The sequence below is a fragment of the Anomaloglossus baeobatrachus genome, chromosome 3 (assembly GCF_048569485.1).
Source record: "Anomaloglossus baeobatrachus isolate aAnoBae1 chromosome 3, aAnoBae1.hap1, whole genome shotgun sequence".
NCBI classification, from domain to species: Eukaryota; Metazoa; Chordata; class Amphibia; order Anura; family Aromobatidae; genus Anomaloglossus; species Anomaloglossus baeobatrachus.
In genome coordinates this window covers 33,013,842-33,036,217 of record NC_134355.1, presented here as the reverse complement: position 1 = coordinate 33,036,217, position 22,376 = coordinate 33,013,842, and the positions used below count along the sequence as shown (strand labels likewise).

Sequence of the window (22,376 nt, the reverse complement as noted above, 5' to 3'; positions counted from 1 at the left end):
GCTTGTACTGCATGCGACTGTTCCAGGACCCCCAGTGTGTGCAATTACTCAACGGGGTCTCTGCTACAGGTGGCCAAAAGAACCACCTGTGATCCCTGTCCAGGGACAGGGACGGAGTTGCAGTTTCCGCTGATATATTGTCTGTGGCTATGACTAACATCTTACAGACTTTGCAGTCCAGACAGACCTTGGGCAATGTTGATTCAATGCCCCTGGCCACCCTGATTTCGAAACAAATCATGGCTCCACGAGGGTCCCATGCATCCCAGGGTGCAGGCTCTGACACGGACGACAGTCCCAGACGGCCTAAGCGAGCTCCCTAAGAACGGCCCTCGACTTCATCACAGTACTCTCTGTATGACGAGGCAGACGTAGCTGTTCAGGACTCTGATCCTGAGACCGCTCTCAATCCGGATACACCGGATGGTGACGCTATAGTGAATAATCTTATAGCGTCCATCAATGGAAGGTTGGGTATTTCTCCCTCAACTCCTCCAGTGGAGGGGTCAGCTTCACAGCAGAAGAAATCCCTATTTCGGTATCTCAAGCGTATATTGAGTACTTTTCTGGTCACTCTGACTCCAGAGAAGCAGTCCAGGAACATCACGCTTATCCCGATAAGCGTTTCTCCAACCGTATTGAAGATACGCGTTGTCTCTTCCCCCCTGACGTGCTCAAGCGCTCCAAGGGTGGATCCCCCAATCTCCAGGCTTGCGGCTAGATCTATAGTTGCAGTGGAAGATGGGACTTTACTTAAAGATGCCATTGACAGACAGATAGCCCTATCGGCGGGTCGGTTGCCCCGGCATTCGCAGCCATAGAGGCACTCCAAGCTATTTCAGCTAGTATTGCGCAGAGGGACGCGGTCACATGTACATCTTGGCCGCAGTAGCGTCCTTCACCTCGCAATGTCGGCATTGCGACTCAAGCTGTTTATGCTGTCCTGGACTCTACGAGCCGTACGTCAGTGGCGTCCGCCAACTCCGTGTTGTTACGCTCCTAGTGTTAAGGGATTGGAGTAGATGCTGCTTCCACAAAAGTGCTTAACCAGATTGCCTTTATCTGGTGACAGACTGTTTCGTGAGCGGTTGGATTAAATCATTCAACTGTCCAAGGGTACGGATTCTTCCTTACCCCAGCTATCAAACAAGACCCATCAGGAGAAGGGACAGTCGAGGTTTCGGTCCTTCCCAGGCTCGGGCACGTCCCAATTGCCCTCGTCCACCAGGACTCAAAAGGCTCAGAGGGGCGCAGGTTCCTGGCGGGCTCAATCACGCCCGGAGAAGGCAGCCGGAGGAACCGCTACCAAGGCGGTTTCCTCATGACTTTCAGCCCTCTCTCTCCGCGTCCGCGGTCGGTGGCAGACTCCCCCGCTTTAGCGACATTTAACTGCCACAGGTCAATGGCCGGTGGGTGAGAGACAGTTTGTCGCAAAAACTTCCTCACCGGCCGAGCCGAGGCTCTTCTGCAGGCAGTAGGAGTCGTAATCCCGGTTCCTCCTCAGGAACAAGAGACACTTTTTACTCCGATCTGGTCGGGGTGACAAAATAGGACGACTCCTTCCGTTCCGTTCTGGACCTTAAACTGCTCAACAAGCACGTGAAAACCAGGCGGTTCCGGATGAAATCCCTCCGCTCCGTCATTGCCTCAATGGCTCAAGGAGATTTCCTAGCATCAATAGACATCAGGATGCTTATCTCCACGTGCCGATTGCTCCAGAGCACCGGCGTTTGCTACGATTCGTTATTGAAGACGAGCATCTTCGGTTTGTAGCCCTACCCTTCGGTCTGGCGACAGCCCCACGGGTTTTCACCAAGTTCATGGCAGCAGTGGGACCACTCCCGCACTCTCAGGGTCACCCTGTGATCCCTTACTTAGACCATCTACTTGTCAAGGCACTCTTTTAAGAGGCATGCCAACACAGCCTGAACATGGCGCTGGAGACTTCCCAGAGTTTCGGGTGGGTCCTCAACTTTTCAAAGTTAAACCCAATCGCTGGCATATCTTAGCTTGGGGTTTCACACTCCCTCAGCGATGGTGAAGCTTCCACTGGACAAACAGCGGTCACTACAGACGGGGGTGCAGTCTCTCCTTCAAGGAGACACCTCATCCAGAGGCAGTCCCTTTCACGCAGTTTCATCTGCGTCCACTTCAATAGAACATTCTTCGCTAATGGGAGGGGAAGTCGATGTCCCTACACAGGAACGTCCCCCTTTCTCAGACGATCAAGGACTCTCTTCAGAGGAGTCCACTCTTCAGATCAATTGTCTGGAGCTCTGGGCAGTGCATATGGCACTGCAAGACTTCCTGCAGTGGCTGGAAGGCAAACAGATCCGAATTCAGTCGGACAATCCACAGCGGTGGCATACATCAACCACCAAGGCGGACTACGCAGTCGGCGAGCCTCCCAGGAAGTCCGCCGGATTCTGCTAGGGGTGGAAGACAGAGCATACACCATATCCGCAGTTCACATCCCGGGCGTAGAAAACTGGGAAGCAGACTTCCTCAGTCACCAGGGCGTGGACGCAGGAGAATGGTCTCTGCACCCGGACGGGTTTCACGAATCGGCACAACAGCAAGGTCCCGGTTTTCATGACGATCAAAGAGCTCTGGCGACAGGCATCTCACGGTCGGTCAACCATGGGCACTACCAGACCGGCCAGACTTACTGTCCCAAGGGCCGTTTTTCCATCTGAATTCTACGGCCCTGAACCTACTGTGTGGCCATTGCGTCCTAGATCCCAGTGTCCTCAGGATTATCCCACGGGGTCGTTGCCACCATGAGACAGGCTATGAAGCCCACGTCTGCTAAGATCTACCACGGAAGTGGAAGATTTTCTTTTACTGGTGCTCTGTACAAGGAGTGTCCCCCTGGCCATTGGCATTGCCTACTTTTCTTTCCTTCCTGCAATCTGGGTTGGAAAAGGGCTTGTCGCTCGGCTCCCTTAAAGGGCAAGTCTCGGCGCTATTGGTGTTTTTTTCAGAAGCGTCTAGCACGACGTCCGCAGGTACGCACGTTCCTGCAGGGGGTTTGGTCATATCGTCCCCCCGTACGAGCGGCCGTTAGATCCATGGGATCTGAACAGGGTACTAGTTGCTCTCCAGAAGCCGCCTTTCGAGTCTCTGACGGATGTTTCACTCTCTCGACTATCACGGAAAGTGGCCTTTCTGGTAGCTATCACGTCTCTTCGGAGAGTGTCTGAGCTAGCAGCGCTGTCATCCAAGGCTCCCTTCCTGGTGGTCCACCAGGACAAGGTAGTGCTGCGCCCCATTCAGGAGTTTCTCCCTAAGGTAGTATCCTCGTTTCATATTAATCAGGATATCTCCTTACCTTCTTTTTGTCCTCATCCGGTTCACCGGTATGAAAAGGATTTACATTTGTTAGATCTGGTGAGAGCACTCAGAATCTACATTTCCCGCACGGCGCCCCTGCGCCGCTCTGATGCACTCTTTGTCCTTGTCGCTGGCCAGCGCAAGGGGTCGCAGGCTTCCAAAGCCACCCTGGCTCGATGGATCAAAGAACCAATTCTTGAAGCCTACCGTTCTGCTGGGCTTCCGGTTCCATCAGGGCTGAAGGCCCATTCTACCAGAGCCGTGGGTGCGTCCTGGGCATTACGACACCAGGCTACGGCTCAACAGGTGTGCCAGGCAGCTACCTGGTCGAGTCTGCACACTTTCACCATACATTATCAGGTGCATACCTATGCTTCGGCGGACGCCAGCCTAGGTAGAAGAGTCCTGCAGGCGGCAGTTGCCTCCCCGTAGGGGAGGGCTGTCTTTGCAGCTCTAACATGAGGTATTTCTTTACCCACCCAGGGACAGCTTTTGGACGTCCCAATCGTCTGGGTCTCCCAATGGAGCGCCGAAGAAGAAGGGAATTTTGTTACTTACCGTAAATTCCTTTTCTTCTAGCTCCTATTGGGAGACCCAGCACCCGCCCTGTTGTCCTTCGGGATTTTTGGTGGTTTTTCGGGTACACATGTTGTTCATGTTGAATGGTTTTTCAGTTCTCCGACGTTACTTCGGAGTGAATTTGTTTAAACCAGTTATTGGCTTTCCTCCTTCTTGCTTTTGCACTAAAACTGGTGAGCCAGTGATCCCACTGGGGGTGTATAGCCAGAAGGGGAGGGGCCTTACACTTTTTAGTGTAATTGCTTTGTGTGGCCTCCGGAGGCAGTGCTATACACCCAATCGTCTGGGTCTCCCAATAGGAGCTAGAAGAAAAGGAATTTACGGTAAGTAACAAAATTCCCTTCTTTTCCATCTGAATTCTGCGGCCCTCAACCTGACTGTGTGGCCATTGAGTCCTGGATCCTAGCGTCTTCAGGGTTATCTCAAGAGGTCATTGCCACTATGAGACAGGCCAGGAAACCAACGTCCGCCAAGATCTACCACAGGACGTGGAGAATCTTCTTATCCTGGTGCTCTGATCAGGGTTTTTCTCCCTGGCCATTTGCCTTGCCCACTTTTCTGTCCTTCCTTCAATCCGGACTGGAAAAGGGTTTGTCTCTCGGCTCCCTTAAGGGACAAGTATCGGCGCTATCTGTGTTTTTTCAAAAGCGTCTAGCCAGGCTTCCGCAGGTCCGCACGTTCCTGCAGGGAGTTTGTCACATAGTCCCTCCTTACAAGCGTCCGCTAGAACCTTGGGATCTGAACAGGGTGCTAACGGCTCTTCAGAAACCACCTTTCGAGCCAATGAGAGAGATTTCTCTTTCACGCCTTTCACAAAAAGTGGTCTTCCTAGTGGCAGTCACATCACTTCGGAGAGTGTCGGAGCTGGCTGCACTGTCATGCAAAGCCCCCTTCCTGGTGTTTCACCAGGACAAGGTGGTTCTGCGTCCGGTTCCGGAATTTCTCCCTAAGGTGGTATCCCCTTTTCATCTTAATCAGGATATCTCCTTACCTTCTTTTTGCCCTCATCCAGTTCACCAATGTGAAAAGGATTTGCACTTGTTAGATCTCGTGAGAGCACTCAGGCTCTACATTTCACGCACGGCGCCCCTGCGCCGTTCTGATGCACTCTTTGTCCTTGTCGCTGGCCAGCGTAAGGGGTCGCAGGCTTCCAAGTCAACCTTGGCTAGATGGATCAAGGAACCGATTCTTGAAGCCTACCGTTCCTCTGGGCTTCCGATTCCTTCAGGGCTGAAAGCCCATTCTACCAGAGCCGTAGGTGCGTCCTGGGCATTGCGGCACCAGGCTACGGCTCAGCAGGTGTGTCAGGCGGCTACCTGGTCGAGTCTGCACACTTTTACAAAACACTATCAGGTGCATGCATATGCTTCGGCAGATGCCGCCCTAGGTAGGCGAGTCCTTCAGGCGGCAGTTGCACACCTGTAAGAAGAGGCCGTTTTTTCGGCTCTTTTTATCGAGGTATTCTTTTACCCACCCAGGGATTGCTTTTGGACATCCCAATTGTCTGGGTCTCCCAATGGAGTGACAAAGAAGAAGGGAATTTTGTTTACTTACCGTAAATTCCTTTTCTTCTAGCTCCTATTGGGAGACCCAGCACCCGCCCCTGTTCCCTTCGGGCTGGTTGTTCTTTTGTGTACACATGTTGTTCATGTTCATTGTTCTTTGGTTCATGGTTCAGTCCTCCGAACATCCTTCGGATTGAATTTACCTTAGACCAATTTATAAGTTTCCTCCTTCCTGCTTTGGCACCAAAACTGATGGGCCCGTGATGCACGGGAGGGTGTATAGCAGAGGGGAGGGGTTACACTTTTTAAAGTGTAATACTTTGTGTGGCCTCCGGAGGCAGAAGCTATACACCCAATTGTCTGGGTCTCCCAATAGGAGCTAGAAGAAAAGGAATTTACGGTAAACAAAATTCCCTTCTTTCCCATATACCCTCAGTGGTCACCCTCTTAGGAGACAACAGCATGTCGTCCACAAGGAGCAAAGCTACTAAGGCACAGATTTTTTTCGCAGCCTGTACCTCTTGTGGGGCTATGTTACCTGCGTGTTCCACCTACCCTCACTGTGAGCAATGCTCGACTCCTGCCTCGCTTGCTCAGCCGGAGCCTCGGGCACTGGTGGGCCCCTCGGCTCATGTAGACCCCCCTGCTCCCCCTGAGCAGGCTGCAGGGACAGAGTCACCGGTGTTGGCCTCTTTTGCTGAGAAACTCTCTCAGTCACTTTCTCAATCCATTGCACTGTCTATGGACAAATGGTCTTCTAAACTCCTTGAGGCATTGCAGTCCAGACCGGACCTTCCACAGGCCCCGGCCCCTGTTAGCTCGTCTCCTCCAGGCCCCTCCCGGTCCACGCCGCAGCGCGCTCCCAGGTTGGCCCCTAGGTCTCAGGCGGAGGACTCCTGCCCGGACCGCAGTCCCAGACCGGCTAAGCGGTCTCGCTGGGACTCTTCCCCGACTTCCTCACGCTGCTCGGGATCCCAGCTTGAGGACTCTCTGGAAGACGAGGCGGACGTGGGAGCTCAGGGCTCTGACCCTGACTTCGCCCTTAACCTTGATACACCTGAGGGGGACACCTTAGTAAATGATCTTATCTCGTCCATCAACCAGGTGTTGGATCTCTCACCCCCGCCTCCTCCTGTAGAGGAGTCGGCGTCTCAGCAGGAGAAACACCAGTTTCGGTTCCCCAAACGTACGCGCAATACGTTTTTTGATCACTCTAACTTCAGGGACGCTGTCCAGAAGCCCAGAGCGGTCCCGGACAAGCGCTTTACTAAACGTCACACTGACACGCGTTATCCCTTTCCATCTGAAGTCGTTAAGGGTTGGGCTCACTGTCCCAAGGTGGATTCTCCAGTCTCTAGATTGGCTGCTAGGTCCGTTGTGTCTGTTGCAGATGGCTCATCCCTGAAGGATGCCACTGACAGACAGATAGAGCTCTTGGTGAAGTCCATCTATGAGGCCACGGGCGCGTCTTTCGCCCCGGCCTTTGCAGCCGTGTGGGCTCTCCAAGCAATCTCAGCATGTCTGACTGAGATTAATGCTGTCACGCGGAATTCTGCTCCGCATGTTTCGTCTTTGACCTCTCAGGCGTCAGCCTTTTCTTTGTCGCTCCATTGGGAGACCCAGACAATTGTCTGGGTCTCCCAATAGGAGCTAGAAGAATAGGAATTTATGGTAAGTAAACAAAATTCCCTTCTTCGTCCTACGCCATGAACGCCGTCCTGGACTCCACTAGCCGTACGGCGGTAGCCTCTGCTAACTCCATGGCAGTCCGCAGGTCAAGGATGCTTATCTCCATGTACCGATCGCACCCGAACATCAACGTTTCCTGCGTTTCGCCATCGGGGACGAACACCTTCAGTTCGTGGCATTGCCTTTCGGCCTGGCGACAGCCCCACGGGTTTTCACCAAAGTCATGGCATCCGTCGTGGCGGTCCTGCACTTTCAAGGCCACTCGGTGATCCCCTACTTGGACGATCTCCTAGTCAGGGCCCCTTCTCGGGTGGCGTGTCAACAAAGTCTAACCGTCGCTCTGGCGACTCTCCAGCAGTTCGGGTGGATCATCAACTTCCCGAAATCCAAGTTGACACCGACCCAATCACTGACTTACCTTGGGATGGAGTTTCATACCCAGCAAGCGTTAGTCAAGCTACCGAGCGACAAACAGCTTTCTCTGCAGGCAGGGGTGCAATCACTTCTTCGGAGTCAGTCACACCCCTTAAGGTGCCTCATGCACTTCCTGGGGAAGATGGTGGCAGCTATAGAGGCAGTCCCGTTCGCGCAATTCCATCTACGGCCACTCCAATGGGACATTCTCCGCAAATGGGCCAAGAGTGCGGCTTCTCTCGACAAGAACGTCTCTCTTTTTTCCTTGCAACCAAAACATCACTTCAGTGGTGGCTCCTACCCACTTCTCTGTCGCGGGGAAAATCCTTCCTACCCCCAACCTGGGCTGTGGTCACCACGGACGCGAGCCTGTCAGGTTGGGGAGCGGTTTTTCTCCACCACAGGGCTCAGGGAACCTGGACTCCGATAGAATCATCCCTTCAGATCAATATCCTGGAGATAAGGGCAGTATATCTAGCCCTATTGGCTTTCCATCGGTGGCTGGAGGGCAGGCAGATCCGTATCCAGTCGGACAACGCCACTGCCGTCGCCTACATCAACCACCAAGGCGGCACTCGCAGTCGTCAAGCCTTCCAGGAAGTCCGACGGATTCTGCAGTGGGTGGAAGCCACAGGCTCCACCATCTCCGCAGTTCACATCCCGGGCGTAGAAAACTGGGAAGCAGATTTTCTCAGTCGTCAGGGCATGGACGCGGGGGAATGGTCTCTGCACCCAGACGTGTTTCGAGAGATCTGTCGCCGCTGGGGAACGCCGGACGTCGATCTCATGGCGTCACGGCACAACAACAAGGTCCCGGCCTTCATGGCACGGTCTCAGGATCACAGAGCTCTGGCAGCGGACGCTTTAGTCCAGTATTGGTCGCAGTTTCGACTCCCTTATGTGTTTCCTCCTCTGGCGATGTTGCCCAGAGTACTACGCAAGATCAGGTCCGACTGCCGTCGCGCCATTCTCGTCGCTCCAGACTGGCCGAGGCGGTCGTGGTATCCGGATCTGTGGCATCTCACGGTGGGTCAACCGTGGGCGCTTCCAGACCGCCCAGACTTGCTGTCACAAGGCCCGTTTTTCCATCTGAATTCTGTGACCCTCAACCTGACTGTGTGGCCATTGAGTCCTGGCTCCTAGCGTCGTCGGGTTTATCTCAGGATGTCATTGCCACCATGAGACAGGCCAGGAAGCCAACGTCCGCCAAGATCTATTACAGGTCTTGGCAAATCTTCCTATCCTGGTGCGCTAATAACGGTTTTCCTCCATGGCCGTTTGCCTTACCCACTTTTCTTTCATTCCTTCAATCTGGAATGGACAAGGGTTTGTCCCTCGGCTCTCGGCCAAGTATCGGCGCTCTCCGTGTTTTTTCAAAAGCGTCTAGCCAGGCTTCCGCAGGTCCGCACGTTCCTGCAGGGGGTTTGCCACATGGTCCCACCTTACAAACGTCCGCTGGAACCCTGGGATCTTAACAGGGTTCTGACGGCTCTTCAAAAACCACCTTTCGAGCCGCTGCGGGATGTCTCTCTCTCACGTCTTTCGCAGAAGGTGGCCTTCCTAGTGGCAGTCACATCACTTCGGAGAGTGTCTGAGCTTGCAGCGCTGTCATGCAAAGCCCCCTTCCTGGTTTTTCACCAGGATAAGGTGGTTCTGCGTCCTGTCCCGGAATTTCTCCCTAAGGTGGTATCCCCTTTTCATCTCAATCAGGATATCTCCTTGCCTTCCTTTTGCCCTAATCCAATTCACCAGTGTGAAAAGGATTTGCACTCTTGGATCTAGTGAGAGCACTCCGGCTCTACGTGTCTCGCACGGCGCCCCTGCGCCGTTCAGATGCGCTCTTTGTCCTTGTCGCTGGCCAGCGTAAGGGCTCTCAGGCCTCCAAGTCAACCTTGGCTCGGTGGATCAAGGAACCGATTCTCGAGGCCTACCGTTCTTCCGGGCTTCCGCTCCCTTCAGGGCCGAAAGCCCATTCTACCAGAGCCGTGGGTGCGTCCTGGGCATTGCGGCACCGGGCGACGGCTCAGCAGGTGTGTCAGGCAGCTACGTGGTCTAGTATGCACACTTTCACGAAGCACTATCAAGTGCATACCTATGCTTCGGCAGACGCCAGTCTAGGTAGGCGAGTCCTTCAGGCGGCGGTTGCCCACCTGTAAGAGGGGGCCGTTTCGGCTCTTTTTATTGAGGTATTCTTTTACCCACCCAGGGACTGCTCTTGGACGTCCCAATTGTCTGGGTCTCCCAATGGAGCGACAAAGAAAAAGGGAATTTCTTTGTCGCTCCATTGGGAGACCCAGACACTTGGGTGTATAGCTCATGCCTCCGGAGGCCACACAAAGTATTACACTAAAAGTGTAAAGCCCCTCCCCTTCTGCCTATACACCCCCCGTGCATCACGGGTTCCTCAGTTTTCAAGCTTTGTGCGAAGGAGGTCAGACATCCACGCATAGCTCCACTGTTTAGTCAGCAGTAGCTGCTGACTATGTCGGATGGAAGAAAAGTGGGCCCATATAGGGCCCCCAGCATGCTCCCTTCTCACCCCACTCTTGGCGGTGTTTGTTAAGGTTGAGGTATCCATTGCGGGTACGGAGGCTGGAGCCCACATGCTGCTTTCCTTCCCCATCCCCCTTAGGGCTCTGGGTGAAGTGGGATCCTACCGGTCTCCAGGCACAGGAGACCGTGCTCCATCCACTGCCACTGGGGTATCTACTGGATATGGAGCTGAGTATCGTCAGGGACATGGCCCTGCTACGTTAAGGTACTCTGTGTCCCCGTACAGACCGCGCGCAGACACACCGCAGCTTTGCTGGGTGTGTTAGTGCGCTGGGGACAACAGCGCTGCGCGCTTGTGCCACTACTCACTACAGCTTTGCTGAGTTAGTTAATGTATTGGGGACTGCCGCGCCGGCCGCTGCTGTCAGTTTTACACTGCGGCGCGGCTGGGATTTGTAGTGCGCCGGGGACTTCCGCGCTGGCCGTGCCTCTGGACGGCCGCGCTTATTACTCAAGTCCCCGGCTTTTACGGCCTAGTCTCGTGGCTTTCCCGCCCCCAGGCCTGCCAGTCAGGGGAGGGGCGGGACGCTGTGCCGGACGTCAGCGCCGAGGGCTGGAGTCTGCTTGCATACTCCAGCCCACTCACTGAACACAGTGGGACGCCAGTTTCCCGCACTTTGTCTGAGGCACGCCCACGGTACGCCCCTCTTCACAGGACGCTGGCAGCCATTCCTGTGTGCAGTCGGAGCTGGAGAGGGGAGACAAGCTCTGGGGGAGACACGGGATTCTGGCGACCACACACCCGCTTTTCAGCGGGCGGTAAGCAGCACCTGAAGTGCTGACCCCACTAGCGCCGAAGTGTTCATTTGTACTTTTATGCTTGTATTCTATACATTGCACTGTACGGTCGCTATTCTTGGCTATATACCCTCCTAGATTGCTCAGAGGACAGCATGTCGTCCGCAAAAAGCAAGGGTGCCAAGGCACAGGCTTTCTATGCTGCTTGTACTGCTTGTGAGGCTGTTCTACCGGCAGGTTCCACTGACCCCCACTGTGTGCAGTGCTCGGCCCCTGTGGCACTTGCTCGGCCGGGGCCTCTGCTAGAGGTGACCCAGGGAGAACCACCTGTGAACACTGTCCAGGTGACGGGGACGGAGTTTGCAGTTTTTGCTGATAGATTGTCTGTGACTATGACTAAAATTCTAGAAACTTTGCAGTCCAGACCGGTACCTCAGACCATGGGCACTGTTGAATCATTGCCCCCTGGTCCCCCTCAGTTGGATCAACTCCGGGCTCCGGGGATGTCCCATGCATCCCAGGGTGAAGGCTCTGACACGGACGACAGTCCCAGACGGCCTAAGCGAGCTCGCTGGGAACGGCCCTCGACATCATCACAATGTTCAGGGTCCCAGCAGGAGGACTCTCTGTATGATGAAGCGGAGGTAGCTGATCAGGATTCTGATCCTGAGACCGCTCTCAATCTGGATACACCTGAGGGTGACGCCATAGTGAATGATCTTATAGCGTCCATCAATCGAATGTTGGATATTTCTCCCTAAGCTCCTCCAGTGGAGGAGTCAGCTTCACAGCAGGAGAAATTCCATTTCAGGTATTCCAAGCGTAAATTGAGTACTTTCTGGACCACTCTGACTTCAGGGAGGCAGTCCAGAAACACCACGCTTATCCAGATAAGCGTTTCTCCAAACGCCTTAAGGATACACGTTATCCCTTCCCTCCTGACGTGGTCAAGGGCTGGACCCAGTGTCCCAAGGTGGATCCTCCAATCTCCAGGCTTGCGGCTAGATCCGTAGTTGCAGTGGAAGATGGGGCTTCACTTAAAGATTCCCAGATGGAGCTCTGGTTGAAATCCATCTATGAAGCTATCGGCGCGTCGTTTGCTCCAGCATTCGCAGCCGTGTGGGCACTCCAAGCTATTTCAGCTGGTCTGGCGCAGATTGACACTGTCACACGTGCATCTGTTCCGCAAGTGGCATCCTTAACCTCTCAAATGTCTGCATTTGCGTCTTACGCTATTAATGCTGTCCTGGACTCTACGAGCCGTACGGCAGTGGCGTCCGCCAACTCCGTGGTTTTACGCAGAGCCTTGTGGTTAAGGGAATGGAAGGCAGATTCTGCTTCCAAAAAGTGCTTAACCAGTTTGCCATTTTCTGGTGACCGACTGTTTGGTGAGCGTTTGGATGAAATCATTAAACAGTCCAAGGGTAAGGATTCATCCTTACCTCAGCCCAGACCAAACAAACCACAACAGAGGAGGGGACAGTCGAGGTTTCGGTCCTTTCGAGGCTCGGGCAGGTCCCAATTCTCCTCGTCCAAAAGGTCTCAAAAGGATCAGAGGAGCTCAGATTCTTGGCGGGCTCAGTCACGCCCAAAAAAGGACAGCCGGAGGAACCGCTACCAAGGCGGCTTCCTCATGACTTTCGGCCCCCTCTCTCCGCATCCTCGGTCGGTGGCAGGCTCTCCCGCTTTGGCGACATTTGGCTGCCACAGGTCCAAGACCGTTGGGTGAGAGACATTCTGTCTCACGGGTACAGGATAGAGTTCAGTTCTCGTCCTCCGACTCGATTCTTCAGAACGTCTCCGCCTCCCGACTGAGCCGATGCTCTTCTGCAGGCGGTGTGCACTCTAAAGGCAGAAGGAGTGGTGATCCCTGTTCCTCTTCAGCAGCAAGGTCACGGTTTTTACTCCAATTTGTTTGTGGTGCCAAAAAAGGACGGGTCTTTCCGTCCCGTTCTGGACCTAAAACTGCTCAACAAGCACGTGAAAACCAGGCGGTTCCGGATGGAATCCCTCCGCTCCGTCATCGCCGCAATGTCTCAAGGAGATTTCCTAGCGTCAATAGACATCAAGGATGCTTATCTCCACGTGCCGATTGCTCCAGAGCATCAGCGTTTTCTACGCTTCGTTATAGGACACGAACACCTTCAGTTCGTAGCTCTGCCTTTCGGTCTGGCGACAGCCCCAAGGGTCTTCACCAAGGTCATGGCAGCAGTAGTAGCAGTCCTGCACTCTCAGGGACACTCTGTGATCCCTTACTTAGACGATCTGCTGGTCAAGGCGCCCTCTCAAGAGGCATGCCAACACAGCCTGAACGTTGCGCTGGAGACTCTCCAGAGTTTCGGGTGGATCATCAACTTTTCAAAGTCAAATCTGACCCCGGCCCAATCGCTGACATATCTTGGCATGGAGTTTCATACTCTATCAGCGATAGTGAAGCTTCCGCTGGACAAACAACGTTTCACTATAGATAGGGGTGCAATATCTCCTTCAAGGCCAGTTGCACCCCTTGAGGCGCCTCATGCACTTCCTAGGGAAGATGGTAGCAGCAATGGAGGCAGTCCCTTTCGCGCAGTTTCATCTGCGTCCACTACAATGGGACATTCTCCGCCAATGGGACGGGAGGTCGACGTTCCTCGACAGGAACGTCTCCCTTTCTCAGGCGGCCAAGGATTCTCTTCGGTGGTGGCTGCTGCCCAACTCATTGTCGAAAGGGAAATCCTTTCTACCCCCATCCTGGGCGGTGGTCACGACAGATGCGAGTCTGTCAGGGTGGGGAGCAGTTTTTTCTCCACCACAGGGCTCAAGGTACGTGGACTCAGCAAGAGTCCACCCTTCAGATCAATGTTCTGGAGATCAGGGCAGTGTATCTTGCCCTACAGGCCTTCCGGCAGTGGCTGGAAGGCAAGCAGATCCGAATTCATTCGGACAACTCCACAGCGGTGGCATACATCAACCACCAACGCGGAACACTCAGTCGACAAGCCTTCCAGGAAGTCTGGCGGATTCTGAGGTGGGTGGAAGACACGGCCTCCACCATATCCGCAGTTCACATCCCGGGCGTAGAAAACTGGGAAGCAGACTTCCTCAGTCGCCAGGGCATGGACGCAGGGGAATGGTCTCTTCACCCGGACGTGTTTCAGGAGATCTGTTGCCGCTGGGGGATGCCGGACGTCGACCTAATGGCGTCCCGGCACAACAACAAGGTCACGGCATTCATGGCACGATCTCACGATCACAGAGCTCTGGCGGCAGACGCCTTAGTTCAAGTTTGGTCGCAGTTTCAACTCCCTTATGTGTTCCCACCTCTGGCACTGTTGCCCAGAGTGATACGCAAGATCAGGTCAGACTGCCGCCACGCCATTCTCGTCGCTCCAGACTGGCCGAGGAGGTCGTGGTACCCGGATCTGTGGCATCTCACGGTGGGCCAACCGTGGGCACTGCCAGACCGTCCAGACTTGCTGTCTCAAGGGCCGTTTTTTCCATCTGAATTCTGCGGCCCTCAGCCTGACTGTGTGGCCATTGAGTCCTGGATCCTAGCGTCTTCAGGATTATCTCAAGAGGTCATTGCCACTATGAGACAGGCTAGGAAACCAACGTCTGCCAAGATCTACCACAGGACGTGGAAGATATTCCTTTCTTGGTGCTCTGATCAGGGATTTTCTCCCTGGCCATTTGCATTGCCCACGTTTCTTTCCTTTCTTCAATCAGGATTAGAAAAAGGTTTGTCGCTCGGCGCCCTTAAGGGACAAGTCTCAGCGCTCTCTGTGTTCTTTCAGAAGCGTCTTGCCAGGCTTTCTCAGGTGCGCACGTTCCTGCAAGGGGTTTGTCACATTGTTCCTCCTTACAGGCGGTCGTTAGGACCCTGGGATCTGAACAGGGTTCTGCTGCCCCTTCAGAAGGCACCCTTTGAACCTTTGAAAGATATTTCTCTTTCTCGCCTTTCGCAGAAAGTGGTCTTCCTAGTAGCAGTCACCTCACCTCGGAGAGTGTCTGAGCTAGCAGCGCTGTCATGCAAAGCCCCTTTCCTGGTGTTTCACCAGGACAAGGTGGTGCTGCGCCCGGTTCCGGAATTCCTTCCTAAGGTGGTATCCACCTTTCATCTCAATCAGGATATCTCCTTGCCTTCTTTTTGTCCTCATCCAGTTCATCAATGTGAAAGGGTTTTGCATTTGTTAGATCTGATGAGAGCACTCAGAATCTACATTTCCCGTACGGCGCCTCTGCGCCGCTCGGATGCACTTTTTGTCCTTGTCGCTGGTCAGCGTAAGGGGTTACAGGCTTCCAAATCCACCCTGGCTCGGTGGATCAAGGAACCAATTCTTGAAGCCTACCGTTCTTCTGGGCTTCCGGTTCCCTCAGGGCTAAAGACCCATTCTACCAGAGCCGTCGGTGCGTCCTGGGCTTTACGGCACCAGGCGACGGCTCAGCAGGTGTGCCAGGCGGCTACCTGGTCGAGCCTGCACACTTTCACCAAACACTATCAGGTGCATGCCTATGCTTCGGCGGATGCCAGCCTAGGTAGACGAGTCCTTCAGGCGGCGGTTGCCCACCTGTAGGAACGGGCCGTTTTACGGCTCTATTATGAGGTATTATTTTACCCACCCAGGGACTGCTTTTGGACGTCCCAATTGTCTGGGTCTCCCAATGGAGCGACAAAGAAGAAGGGAATTTTGTTTACTTACCGTAAATTCGTTTTCTTCTAGCTCCAATTGGGAGACCCAGCACCCGCCCTGTTGTTTTTTCGTGTACACATGTTGTTTATGTTGAATGGTTTCAGTTCTCCGAGGTTCTTCGGATTGAAGTTACTTTAAACCAATTTATTTGCTTTCCTCCTTCTTGCTTTTGCACTAAAACTGAGGAACCCCTGATGCACGGGGGGTGTATAGGCAGAAGTGTAATACTTTGTGTGGCCTCCGGAAGCATGAGCTATACACCCAATTGTCTGGGTCTCCCAATTGGAGCTAGAAGAAAAGGAATTTACGGTAAGTAAACAAAATTCCCTTCTTTGTTTACTTACCGTAAATTCCTTTTCTTCTAGCTCCTATTGGGAGACCCAGCACCCGCCCCTGTGCCCTTTGGGCTGGTTGTTCTTTTGTGTACACATGTTGTTCATGTTGAGTTGTTCTTTTGGTTCATGGTCTTCAGTTCTCCGAACATCCTTTGGATTGAATTTACCCTAGACCAATTTATAAGTTTTCTCCTTCCTGCTGTTGCACCAAAACTGAGGAGCCCGTGATCCACGGGAGGGTGTATAGGCAGAGGGGAGGGGTTACACTTTTTAAAGTGTAATACTTTGTGTGGCCTCCAGAGGCAGAAGCTATACACCCAATTGTCTGGGTCTCCCAATAGGAGCTAGAAGAAAAGGAATTTACGGTAAGTAAACAAAATTCCCTTTATTTTGGTCCTGAGGAAGAGGTTCCATACCTCGAAACGCGTATAGACCTATGGAATAAAATAATTAATTAATCAACTATTCTACATCTTTTCGAATGCGCAGCGTTAACCCCTTCTCTCCAGCTTTGAAGACCATTCCAAGTAGGGAGCAGCCGCATATTGTCCAATGGGTTGTGTCTGGGAACGCCGCTCAGTTCTATTCACTTCAATGGAGCTGAGCTGCATCACCAGGTACAGGATTTTTTTTAATATTTAAATATCCTCTTTAATTGACAATACATGTGTAAAGACGCCTGAGGGGTACATTTCTAAACTTTCACTTTTAGTTGTGTTTTATCAAGTTGTCATTCTGTCTTCCTTCTCTGACACCCCAGGTGCCGATCTGGAGGGCGGCATCTGTGATCATCCTGCGGTACCTGGACGCCGGTCCCCCCTCCTACCTGCAAACCACGTGACTATGGGAAAAGGCACTGGCCTCGTGCACACCGCACCCGCTCACGGCGTCGAAGACTACGGAGTAGCCTCCAATCACAAGTTACCTGTGGTCAGTGACTATCTGTGCAATTTAAAATGAGCATTTGGTTCATTCCTACCATCGGCATTCATGAGATTGCCCTGGATTAGAAAAACATTGCTGCCGTCTTATAATAACAATGCCACCCTTGTCTACAGGTGGTATTGCAGCTTTGAACCATTCAGGGCTATGGAGCTGCAATACCAGTCACAACCTGTACACAGGGGGGCAGTGGGAGCCATGTTTTTGTAATATAGTTAACCCATTTAACATATTGGGCATTAGATAAGAACTTGTTTCTGCGAGGCCTTGTCTTGTGTCCCATGGAGCTACTTTCCCTTAATTTCTGTATGCAGAACAACCCTCGCTGAATCTTTAGGCTATGTGCGCACACAGCGTTTTTTGACGCTGCGTTTTTCTGCGTTTTTTGCCGCAAAAAAACGCACCCGCGGGAAAAACGCACCGGAAAAAACACATGCGTTTTTACTGCGTTTCGGTGCATTTTGCTGTGTTTTTGATCGCTGCGTTTTTCCAGTGCTTTGCATGGGGGAAAAACGCAGAAAAACGCAGGAAAGAATTGACATGACCATTTCATTTTTTTTTAAGCTCAAAAACGCAGCTAAAAAAAAAGTTATGTGCGGACAGCAAAAATGAAAAGTCATAGACTTTCTTGGGGAAGCAAAGTCATGCAGTTTTGAGCCCAAAAATTCGCAAAAACGCTCAGTGCGCACATAGCCTTATAAAGTAAATGAAGACGATTGCAGGAATGATCATCTTGATATGTAACAGCTCACTTTTTTGTCATTTAAGAAGTAAACTAACTTTGAATAAGATTTCTTTTTTTCGGTTTTCTGCAGGACTGTCTGGTGGATGAAGCCGGACGCTTTACTGCTGAAGCCGGAGCCGATCTGGAAAGTAAAGTTGTACTTGAAGATGGAAATGAAGCCGGTATGTAAAAAGTGACATTACAGGAGATTTATAGCAGCGGGCGTCCTGGGCTGCAGGCACGTAGGAAGATTGTGTGAGCCAAAGCCAAGAATGGATGGTTGCCACAAAAATACCGACCCGTTTGTCAGTCTATCTGTAGTTTTAGCTGCTTGAACAAAAATAAGCAGACGCGTAGGGAAATGTAATTGACCTCTAAGCCCTGGCAATTTTTCTACCCTAAGTATAAAATATAAAAAGAATTGCTAATCTTTTTTGTGTGTAAATTTAAGCCTCAAAAAACATCATCTAGGGAAAAAAAAAAGTCCAAAAATTAGACAAAAAATAACTAGTAAAAAGTTTCAAATTGCGCCCTATTTTCTTTTTATTCTTATGTTTGTCAAAAGTTGAAAAAGTGGGTGTAGGGTACCAAGAGGCGACCGAGCGATTACTGAGATTTATTCAGATTTACGACAGACAATTTATCAAAATGTGGCAAAAATCTGCCAAAATGAAGATTTATTTACCTAATTTTTTGCAGCGACCAAAAAATGTAATTTTGACCTTTCAGATTTTTTTTTTTTCTCGCCATGCTATATAGCGATCCGATTAATTGATTTTATATTTTGAAAGACCGAGCATTCCTGAATGCAGCAATACCAAATATGTGTAATTTTTGTTATTTTATTTTTTTTGTTTCTGTTTTATTTTCAATGGGGCAAAAGGGGGGTGATTTGAACTTTGTTGCAGCATTCCTGTGAGTGGCGGCGTTCTGTTGGCTGTCATAGAAAATACACCATGCTACCGTCACGGGTCATCAACTGACCCCACGCTACCATGGTAATCCATTGGCGCCCTGTGATGGCATCATGAGGCCGCTGATGGAGGCAGGGAACGGCGCAATCCTTGCTGCGACTATTTAAATTATGCTGTGAGATTTTGACAGCGCGATCTAAGTGGTAAGCAGGCACGGGTGGATCTCTAATCCACCCGCGCCTGTTAGCCACACATGTCTGCTGATTGGATCAGCAGACATATGTGGGTATTACTGTGGGCTTGTCACCGGAGCCCGTGGTTACTGGGGTGACACGACCTAGGATGTATATATTCGTAGAGGGTCATGAAGGGGTTAAATCAACCTTATAGTTTTAGAAATCTGGGATCTTTTTATTTGTTGCAAATTTTTTAAGCTCTTTACCAAAGGGTGCTGCTCTCAGGATCCTCAGAGGCGTGTCTTTAGGCTGCTATGTATATTTACCCAGTAAGCAACGCCCCCTTGTAAAGACTGTAAAAATAGTGCTAAATAAAAAGGCCCATACCTCTGGAACCATATGGCGGATTGGTGCACAAAAAAATAAAAACACTGAATCCTCGGGAGCAGCAGGAATTTAATAAGAGTAAAACCTGGTCACTTTTACCTGTTCAAAGGCCCTCTTTCTTTGTCGCTCCTTATTGGGAGACCCAGACAATTGGGTGTACAGCTATGCCTCCGGAGGCCACACAAAGCACTACACCAAAAGTGCAAAGCCCCTCCCCTTCAGCCTATACACCCCCCGTGCTGCTACGGGCTCACCAGTTTTTATGCTTTGTGCGAAGGAGGTCAGACATGCACGCATAGCTCCACAGCTTAGTCAGCAGCAGCTGCTGACTATGTCGGATGGAAGAAAAGAGGGCCCATAACAGGGCCCCCAGCATGCTCCCTTCTCACCCCACTCTTGTCGGCGGTGTTGTTAAGGTTGAGGTATCCATTGCGGGTACGGAGGCTGGAGCCCACATGCTGCTTTCCTTCCCCATCCCTCAATTAGGGCTCTGGGTGAAGTGGGATCCTTTCGGTCTCCAGGCACAGGAGACCGTGCTCCATCCACAGCTCCTGAGGACCCTGCTAGATAGGAGCCGAGTATCGTTCAGGGACATGGCCCTGCTACTTTGAGGTACTCTGTGTCCCCGTGGGGACCGCGCACAGCAACACTCCAGCATTGCTGGGTGTGCTAGTGCACCGGGGACAGCAGCGCTGGCTGCGTTTGTGCCATTACACACTTCAGCGTCGCTGAGTGTGTTCGTGTAGGGGGACTGCCGCGCTGACCGCCGCTGCGCGGCTGGGACTGTTAGTGCGCCGGGGACTTCCGCGCAGACCGCGCTTATACGGCGGCCGCGCTTATAACTCGAGTCCCCGGCTTTTGCGGCCTAGTCTCGTTTTCTTCCCGCCCCCAGCCCTGCCAGTCAGGGGAAGGGCGGGACGCTGTACAGGACGGCAGCACTGAGGGCTGGAGCATGCTTTGCATACTCCACCCCCCTCACTCTGCACAGTGGGGCACCAGTTCCCGCACTTTTCTGGGTCACGCCCACGGCTCCCTCCTCTCCTCAGGACGCCGGCAGCCATTCCTCTCAGCTCTGCTAACGCTGGAGAGGAGAGACAAGCTCAGGGAGACCCAGGCAGGATTTCTGGTGCCCACACAACCGCTTTGCGCAGGCGGTAAGCAGCACCTGTGGTGCTGGCCCCACTAGTGCAGAAGTGTACTTATAGATTACATGATTATAGACTATACTTTACACTGTATGGTGCACTGTTGATTTTTGTCTATATACCCTCCTGTATTGCTCAGAGGAGACAACAGCATGTCGTCCACAAATAGCAAGGGTGCCAAAGCACAGACTTACTATGCTGCCTGTGCAGCATGTACGGCTATACTGCCGGCAGGTTCCACTGACCCTCATTGTGTGCAATGCTCGGCCCCTGTGGCACTTTCTCAGCCGGAGCCTCTGCTAAGGGTGGCCCAGGGAGAACCACCTGTTAACACTGTCCAGGTGACAGGGACGGAGTTTGCAGTTTTTACTGAAAGACTTTCTGAGACTATGGCTAAGATATTAGAAGCCTTGCAGTCCAGGCCGGCATCTCAAGCCAGGGGCACTGTGGAATCATTGCCCCCTGGTCCCCCTCAGTTGGAACAGCAATGTCCTTCCGGGGTGTCTCATGGATCCCAGGGTGAGGTCTCTGACACGGACCGCAGCCCCAGACCGATTAAGCGAGCTCGCTATGATATCCCCTCGACATCATCACAATGTTCAGGGTCTCAGCGAGAGGACTCTCTGTATGATGAAGCGGAGGTAGCTGATCAGGATTCTGATCCTGAAGCCGCTCTCAACCTTGATACTCCTGATGGGGACGCCATAGTGAATGATCTTATTGCGTCCATCAATGAAATGTTGGATATTTCTCCCTCAACTCCTCCAGTGGAGGAGTCAGCTTCTCAGCAGGAGAAATTCCGTTTCAGGTTTCCCAAGCGTACAAAGAGTATGTTTCTGGACCACTCTGACTTCAGAGAGGCAGTCCAGAAACACCGAGCTTATCCAGATAAGCGTTTTTCCAAGCGCCTTAAGGATACACGTTACCCTTTTCCCCCTGACGTGGTCAAGGGCTGGACTCAGTGTCCCAAGGTGGATCCTCCAATCTCCAGACTGGCGGCTAGATCCATAGTTGCAGTGGAAGATGGAGCTTCACTCAAGGATGCCACTGACAGACAGATGGAGCTCTGGTTGAAATCCATCTATGAAGCTATCGGCGCGTCTTTTGCTCCAGCATTCGCAGCCGTATGGGCACTCCAAGCTATCTCAGCTGGTCAGGCGCAAATTGACGCACTCACGTACGTCTGCGCCGCAGGTGGCGTCCATAACCTCTCAAACGTCGGCATTTGCGTCCTACGCTATTAATGCTGTCCTGGACTCTGCGACCCGTACGGCGGTTGCAGCCGCCAATTCGGTGGTAATACGCAGGGCCTTGTGGCTGCGGGAATGGAAGGCAGATTCGGCTTCCAAAAAGTGCTTAACTGGATTGCCATTTTCTGGCGACCGTTTGTTTGGTGAGAGATTGGATGAAATCATCAAACAATCCAAGGGAAAGGAAACATCCTTACCCCAAGCCAAACCAAAAACACCCCAACAGAGGAGGGGACAGTCGAGGTTTCGGTCCTTTCGGGGTGCGGGCAGGTCACAATTCTCCTCGTCCAAAAGGCCTCAGAAGGATCAGAGGAACGCCGACGCATGGCGGTCTAAATCACGCCCTAAAAAGACCGCCGGAGGTGCCGCTACCAAGGCGGCTTCCTCATGACTTACGGCCTCCTCACACCGCATCCTCGGTCGGTGGCAGGCTCTCCCGCTTTTGCGACACCTGGCTGCCACAAGTAAAAGACCGTTGGGTGAGAGACATTTTGTCTCACGGTTACAGGATAGAGTTCAGCTCTCGTCCTCCGACTCGATTCTTCAGAACATCTCCGCCTCCTGAGCGAGCCGAGGCTCTTCTGCAGGCGGTGGGCATTCTGAAGGCAGAAGGAGTGGTGGTCCCGGTTCCTCTTCAGCAACAGGGTCACGGTTTCTACTCCAACCTGTTTGTGGTTCCAAAGAAGGACGGGTCCTTCCGTCCTGTTTTGGACCTAAAACTGCTCAACAAACACGTAAGGACCAGGCGGTTCCGGATGGAATCCCTCCGCTCCGTCATCGCCTCAATGTCCCAAGGAGATTTCCTAGCATCGATCGATATCAAGGATGCTTATCTCCACGTACCAATTGCTCCAGAGCATCAGCGCTTCTTGCGCTTCGCCATAGGAGACGAACACCTTCAGTTCGCGGCACTGCCGTTCGGCCTGGCGACAGCCCCAAGGGTTGTCACCAAGGTCATGGCTACAGTAGTTGCGGTCCTCCACTCTCAGGGTCACTCAGTGATACCTTACTTAGACGAT

At 52.5% G+C, this 22,376-nt stretch overlaps 1 protein-coding gene across 1 annotated transcript in view; it reads left to right on the top strand.

Annotated features, from left to right (window-relative positions):
* IARS2 (isoleucyl-tRNA synthetase 2, mitochondrial) overlaps positions 1-22,376 on the top strand; it is a 145,251-nt gene that overhangs the window by 47,121 nt on the left and 75,754 nt on the right. The window contains exons 9-10 of the mRNA XM_075339113.1: positions 16,580-16,749; positions 17,577-17,667. Coding sequence (XP_075195228.1) covers positions 16,580-16,749; positions 17,577-17,667 — 261 coding nt within the window. The remainder of the gene's footprint in view (positions 1-16,579; positions 16,750-17,576; positions 17,668-22,376) is intronic.